This window comes from Triticum dicoccoides, chromosome 6A, assembly GCF_002162155.2.
Source record: "Triticum dicoccoides isolate Atlit2015 ecotype Zavitan chromosome 6A, WEW_v2.0, whole genome shotgun sequence".
Classification (NCBI taxonomy): domain Eukaryota; kingdom Viridiplantae; phylum Streptophyta; class Magnoliopsida; order Poales; family Poaceae; genus Triticum; species Triticum dicoccoides.
Genome location: NC_041390.1, coordinates 370,836,874 through 370,843,619, shown reverse-complemented (window position 1 = coordinate 370,843,619; position 6,746 = coordinate 370,836,874). Strand labels below are relative to the sequence as shown.

General features: G+C 44.6%; 1 protein-coding gene across 1 annotated transcript; it reads right to left on the bottom strand.

Moving 5' to 3' along the window:
* Positions 1 to 556: 556 nt before the first annotated feature.
* Positions 557 to 4,835, bottom strand: LOC119316934 (cryptochrome-1-like). The gene is made up of 5 exons (XM_037591323.1): positions 3,566 to 4,835; positions 2,773 to 2,988; positions 1,977 to 2,686; positions 1,036 to 1,870; positions 557 to 883 (listed from the first exon to the last, which is right to left on the bottom strand). Exons 1-4 carry the CDS (start codon positions 3,912 to 3,914, stop codon positions 1,049 to 1,051), a joined length of 2,097 nt encoding a protein of 698 aa, XP_037447220.1. The 5' UTR covers positions 3,915 to 4,835; the 3' UTR covers positions 557 to 883; positions 1,036 to 1,048.
* Positions 4,836 to 6,746: the final 1,911 nt, after the last annotated feature.

Below are 6,746 nucleotides of genomic sequence, written 5' to 3'. Positions count from 1 at the left end.
TTCCATACTAATTGTAACAGAACACCCCAAATACTAACACGGGTTTCATGCCCACAATCCTTATTGTATTCTGGCAACGTAGGGTAATATTTCTCGTTTCAATTTAGCACCGTCTTATGATGGTTCCATCATCATCAGACCAGATGAGTTGCTTGTCATTTTCTTGCTAACGTTCTCACTATGCCAGAACACAGTGGCAGATGTGCCCAATATGCTCCTGGTCCCAGCTAATGATAGGATTGTGGGGCCCTGCTCTGTCCACTTGTGTTAATTTTGAATGGATCGCGTCCCCCCTGTCGCCAGTACTATTTTGTAGCAGCTCCCAGTTACACCACTACCCATTTTGATTGTAAGGCCATGAAGAAAGAAACGTATGGTCCTCTGATGTTCATCTATGCTGTCTCCGGTGAGGCTTGTGCAGTTTCGTTTTAACTTACTTTTGGCTTGTTCGTGTTTCAGATCGTTGTATCATTTTTGGCTTGTTCGTGTTTCAGATCATTGTATCATTCCTATCAGTATACACTTTGCCAAAGGTTTGTTTCCGAGTCAAGCTATGTGGTGACTTCTTGGTCTGCAAAGATGGCAAGAACCAAAGGTAATGTACCATTACAGACATAACCTTTATCTGATAAACGGTGCACATCCTTTTGACAACTATCAATCTATACTATTACCACAGAAGTTTTACAAGTCTAGTTTTACATAACTTATTGCACCCATGAATGAAGCTGCATCACTTGGTTCTTCCTGCATACCAAGGCTATAGGTGAACAGAAGGCAATATAATGTACATACGTCACTCTCCAACTCCCTACACAACTAAATTCGTTCATGCATCTGGGCAAAAGTTTTCCACTTGGCAGCCCGCTGTTGTTTCATCCAGCTTCAAAAAAACAAAATAAAATAAATAAGGCGTTAGTAAGCATGTACTAGAATGCTCTATTGATATAACGTACAAGTAAATCCTCAAAAAAAAAAAGATATAACGTACAAGTACATAGGAGTACTTGAGAAGCAAATTCTAGTTGGGTTTACCATGCATCTGAGGTCACGATGACTGGGAGAGCTGATTCCAATTCATCAACCTATGTGACTGCTGCGGGTGCCTGTCCAAATAACTCCTACTGGAAATGTCAGTTTCATCCGCAGCGTAGGGATCTGAATGGCCTGACGCAGCCGGAGGCGACCAGACGGGTACTACCCCACCTTCTCTCCCAGTCCAGCTGCTTGATGCCTCTGAAGTGGATGGTGCTATGCCGCCCTGCACACGGTGACGGTGTAGGGTATACTGCTGCTGCTGCTGGACGCCGTTGTATCTGGCAGCAGTGTCGTCGCTGGCAACTTCATCCCTGACTTCCATCCGAGTCTGAGGCTGGAAATGCACCTGTGATGGCACCTCCGGCCTAGTCACTTCGCTTTCAAAAGCCGCAGAAAGTTCTGTTTCTGTTTCAGCTCTGAAAAAGGAAGAGGTGATGCTAGGCACCATCTGATCTGCTCGTCTCCGGCCAGCCATCGCTGGTGTATGGATAGTGGCACGGTCCACTTCCATATGCTGCAGCTCTTGGGGGAAGGCAATGGGTGGCTCGTCTGAGGAGTCTCCCAGGCCTTCCTCCATTCCATTCTCTATCTCAGCACGAGAGGCTGCCTCAAGCTCCCACATCTCTGACAGGGCGTCCTGCAATCTGGACTTGGCTTCATCTAGCTCAACAATGGGGAGAGGGTAATTGGAACCTAGCTCAATTCCTGCAGCCTGCAGCACAGACTCGGGTGCATCCCAGGGGTGGTGTATCCATTCCGTTGGTAGCCTCGCCAGCTCCGGCAGCCATCGCCGGACGTACTCCCCGCATGGGTCGAACTTGTAGCCTTCAAACTGAGAAATGCAATATATACAAAAAATCAAATCAATCGAGAGTGCTAGCTAGCTATTCTGATTATCTTCATACTGTATCATATAGTATGACCCGAAGATGATGTACCTGCGGGTTGTCAATGCGGTCGAGCTCACGGCCATCAGGCAGAGACCCGGAGATGTACTGCCAGCCCAACGCGTCGCTCTCAAGGTCGGCGTCCAGCAAGGTGTCCCAGAAGTACTTCATCCCCCAGCGCCATGGCAGCTGGAGAACCTTGACAAAGAAGCTTGAGACGACGACACGTATGCGGTCATGCAGCCAGCCGGTGGCCCAAAGCTCCCTCATGCCGGCGTCGACAAGAGGGTAGCCGGTCCTACCCTGCCTCCAGACCTTAAAGTAGACCTCATTGACCACCCAGGGGAAGAACCTGAGATGAGCCAAGAGGGGCTTCTCGTGGCTGCATGGGTGGTTGAAGGCGAGGTACCTGGAGTACTCTCGCAGGCCGATGGAGCGGAGGAAGAGGCTGCAGCCCTCCTCGCCGTCGCCGTTGCTCTCGTTGCTCCACGTTAGCTGCTTCATCCGTACCTGATGGAAGACCTTGCGGACGCTGAGCTCGCCAAAGTGCAGGTAGGGGGAGAGCAGTGAGGTGTTTGCACTGTCGGCCTTCTTGCGGTTCACGGAGTAGTCGATGAGCGGGCCGTTGATGAAGGCCGTGAAAGCCTTGTCGGCGTTCTGCCACCCCGGCGACCACGCGCGTGCGAGCAGCGCGTTGCTCCCCCTCTCCGACTCGTCTTCGAAGATGAGGTCGTCCGATGAGCAGCACCTCGACAATTCACCTGTCGTTATTGTTTTATATAGGTTAGTAGTGATTGTTCCTCTTCCTCGAAAAAAGGAAGAAGAAAAAAAAAAGCAGTGCAGAGACCTGAATTAATCCTCTTGGGTGGCAGCATGGGCGCGGGGGGGTCGACCATACAGAGGCACGTGTTCCAGAAGGGCGTGAACATGGTGAAGGGGCAGCCGTGGTCGTCGAGGACCTCCCATGGCTCGTAGAGCAGGTCGGAGTTGAAGGACTGCACGGTGATGCCCTCGGCCCCCAGCACTTGCTTCACCCGGTGGTCCCGGACCAGCGACAGCGGGTCTACACGGCGGGCAGCAGAGTAGCGCAGACAGCGATTGGTGAGCAACACATGGCCATTTGTTTGTGTCAGCTCACACGATAAGGTGCTTGTTATCAAAAAGGAAAAAAAGTTTGTTTCTTTTCTTAAAACAACTAGTACTAGTAAGAGTAGTAAGTTTTAACTAAACCGGACTAGTAGTAATAAATACTAGGTTGGTGGGTACAAGAACTTTTGGGAATTAAAGACCGAGTGTTCAGGGAGTAGTGTTTGATGCTAAACTTGGAGTTGTTTGACGTGTGGAGTACAGGTTAAGCTAGTAGTATGAAATGAAATATCCACGAATATGATTGATTGGCACACACATCACACAGGAGGGAGAGAGGGTACTGTTGATGCAAAGATTCCCCCCCTCCCCTCCCCTCCCCTCCATTTTCTATTGGATCGTGTTCGAGTGGATCTAGTTCCTTTCTCTTTTTTTTTCTTTTTTTAACAGAGAAGAGAAGAAATCTTAACAAAGTAGGAATAGGAGTAACAGAGAGACCTAGAGAATAAATAAATAACCACAAGCAAGAGTGAGAGATGTAGGAGGAATCGAACCGTAGAGGTGGTTGAAGAAGAGATGGGTGGCGCCGGTGCTGCGGACGAGCTCCAGCAGCGCGGCGACGGTGTCGGTGGACCGTCGGGTGACCAGCCGGGTGGCGCCGAGCCGGCGCAGCGAGGCGTCCAGGTGCTTGAGGCTCTGGCTGAGCCACCACCGGGACACCCGCCCAGGGTAGTACGGCCCGTCCTCCTCCGGCGCCCACACGTACGCCGGCACCACCTCCCCGGCTGTTCGCGCCGCCGCCGCTAGGGCCGGGTTGTCCTCCACGCGCAGGTCCCGCCTGAACCACACCACCGTCCGCGTCCGCTCCCCGGCACCGCCGCTCATCGACGGCGACGCCGACATGACTAGGCACCAAGGCCTTTGTGCGACGACGAGCAGGTAGCTAATTACCAAAGGAAAAAGCTGGATAACGAGCAGCAGCTCAAGGAGCTGTCATGAAGCCAAGAGGCAACAACTTCTTGGCGCTCTGGTGAACAAGATTTGCTTGGATCGGCGAGGGTTTCCTGGAATCGTGGAAGAATGGAGAGTCGACTGGAACGCTTTCCTCAGGGCCGGTGCATGGGGAGTGATGTGGAGTAAATCTGACCGCCCCCTTTTTTCGTACAAAAAAGATTTTCTCGCTGGGAGGTGGGATGGTGGTGTTCTTGCAGTGCAGAGTTGCAGGGGTTTCTTAGTTTTGGTTGGGGAAGGAGAGCTGTGGTCCAATGGAGAGTCAGTGTGGTCTATGGATATTGGGATTGGTTGGTTGGCTTGGATTTGTTCTCAGCTTTTCCCTCTTGTCCGTTTATCCCCTCCGCTCTCTCCTCTCTCTATCTCACTCTCTGCTCCTCTTGGCCTTTCTCCTATCCCATAATATTCGCCTCCATTTTTTTCCGTCTCCGTGGAAAGGAGCTCGATTCTGCGTCTTTCTTGTTCATGCGGACGTGTGGGTGTGCTGGTACGTGTGTCTTGTTCATGTAAACTTGTGTGTGTTGTCACGTGTGTAGTTTATTACTGTTTACTACTGTACCCTCTCCGTTCATGTGTACCATAGTTGTTACGATGCATGCATGTAACCAAACACCGACTGGAAATTGTTTTCTCAATGCACGCAACCCATATGCAGGGAACTAAACAACATGCATCTCACTCTCCCATGTAACCTCTAGAAATCGCTAGTATTGGTAATCAAACAACCCCTTGGTAAACCTTGTATGTGTCGAGACATGTCAAGTTGAGATTTTGTTTGGTAGCATGCATTTGGGAGACATGCTTGTCTCACACTGTGTTTAGTAGTCTCTATTTGGGTAACTTGCATCAATGAAGTTTTGGGTGCCAATACAACATTTCGACTATATATATAAAGAAACTAAAAAATGATAAAAAGTTTGCCACAAGTAGTTCAACCATGGAAGATAAAATTATAGCATCCGCAGAAAGAAAAGCAAATGCTATTATTAATAAAAATGATATAATTAATAATAATAAGAATAAGAATATTGTTCAAAAAAGAAGAAGTTGTTAGTGAAGAAGAGCAATGGGATATCAATAATAAGTTATTATTAGAAAGTTATGAGGAGGAGAAAGAATTAGTAAAAGAAATGTGGTTAGAAGATGACAAATATGATGATTCGGAACAAAATAGTGATTTCTACAACTCACTAGATGATGTAGTTTCTTGGTTCACTTGGTATTTTTATTTATGAATTCATGGGACGAGTTCTTATGCTAGGGATCCTATAGGAGAAACCTTTGCGTGTGTAGTCCAGAGTGGCGTTTGAATGAGAACCTTGTGGCCGTAGAGAAGTGTTCCCTTCGGGTGGAACTGCCTGGGAAGACGATAAGAATTTACCCCATTAATTTACAATTAAAACTGCTAAGTGAACGCAACTAGCTATATTTGATGCAACATAATGATAAATATGGTGAGTACTCCTTCCGTTTTTATTTAGTCCGCATATTAGCTTTGGTCAAAGTTAAGCTTTGTAAGTTTTGACTAAGTTTATAAACAAAAATATTAATATATACAATAAAAATTCAATACCACTAGATTCATTATTAAATGTACTTTCACATCATATAGATTTGTTATGGTAAAACCTAATATGCAGACTAAATAAAAACAGAGGAAATACTGAGTAGGATTTTGCACTACTGCGTACATCATCGGACGAATTGTTGGCCTCGCCAGCCCAGAATAGATCCTGTATCAAATATATAATCAAGTTAAAACGTGAAGGTAATATGAATTAAATATTGCTATGAATAGTGAAATACTATTCCAAATAGTATACTAAATAATAAACATTATTATGAATAATGCACTACCTAGTGAACAGTAAATACAATTCATGATAAAAAGCATACCTGTCTACCACTTTTCATCTAATCCCATATTAACCTAATCACATATTAAGCTAAATAAAATAATTAATATTAAAATTTATAATTCACTATATATATATATATAGTGTTACTATTCATCACCTAGGGTGCAGAATAAGTTATTCTTCACCCGAGGTAATCTTATGATCATTTCATAATTAAATTACGTTTTGAATTTAAATAGTTACATTCGTATTGGTTCATTACGTAAAATTTGACATAAAAAATAAAAATATAGGTCATGAGACAAGAAAATTTACAGTTTATGTGTATTTTAGACTATGTTTTTACGTTTGTAATTTTATATAATATAAAATATCTTTTACGTTGAATATATATTCTTACGGTCCCTTTTTGCGCCGGAAATAAGACAAAACTTACGGAACGTAAAATTACAATGCATTGATGGTAAAATAGAGGGGGGTGAAAAATAAGTATTCCTCACCCAGGGTGACGAATAGCGTGACCCTATTGTGTTACTATTCATCACCCAGGCTGCAGAATAAGTTATTCTTCATCCAAGGTAATCTTACGATCATTTCATAATTAAATTACATTTCGAATTCAAATAGTTACATTCCTATTGATTCACTACGTAAAATTTGACATAAGAAAATAAAAATATAGGTCATAAGACAAGAAAATTTACAGTTTATGTATATTTTAGACTATGTTTTTATGTTTGTAATTTTACATAACATAAAATATTTTTTACGGTGATTATATATTTTCTTACGGTCCTTTTTTTACGTCGGAAATAAAACAAAACTTACGGAACGTAAAATTACGATGTATTGATGGTAAAATAAA

What these genes read in the sequence shown, in the direction of transcription:
- LOC119316934 (XM_037591323.1), bottom strand. Translation starts at nt 3,914, where the DNA reads ATGTCGGCGTCGCCGTCGATGAGCGGCGGTGCCGGGGAGCGGACGCGG. An exon ending in ACCCAAGAGGATTAATTCAG is followed by an intron (nt 2,687 to 2,772) that starts GTCTCTGCACTG and finishes CAATAACGACAG; the next exon opens with GTGAATTGTCGAGGTGCTGC. An exon ending in ACCGCATTGACAACCCGCAG is followed by an intron (nt 1,871 to 1,976) that starts GTACATCATCTT and finishes TGCATTTCTCAG; the next exon opens with TTTGAAGGCTACAAGTTCGA.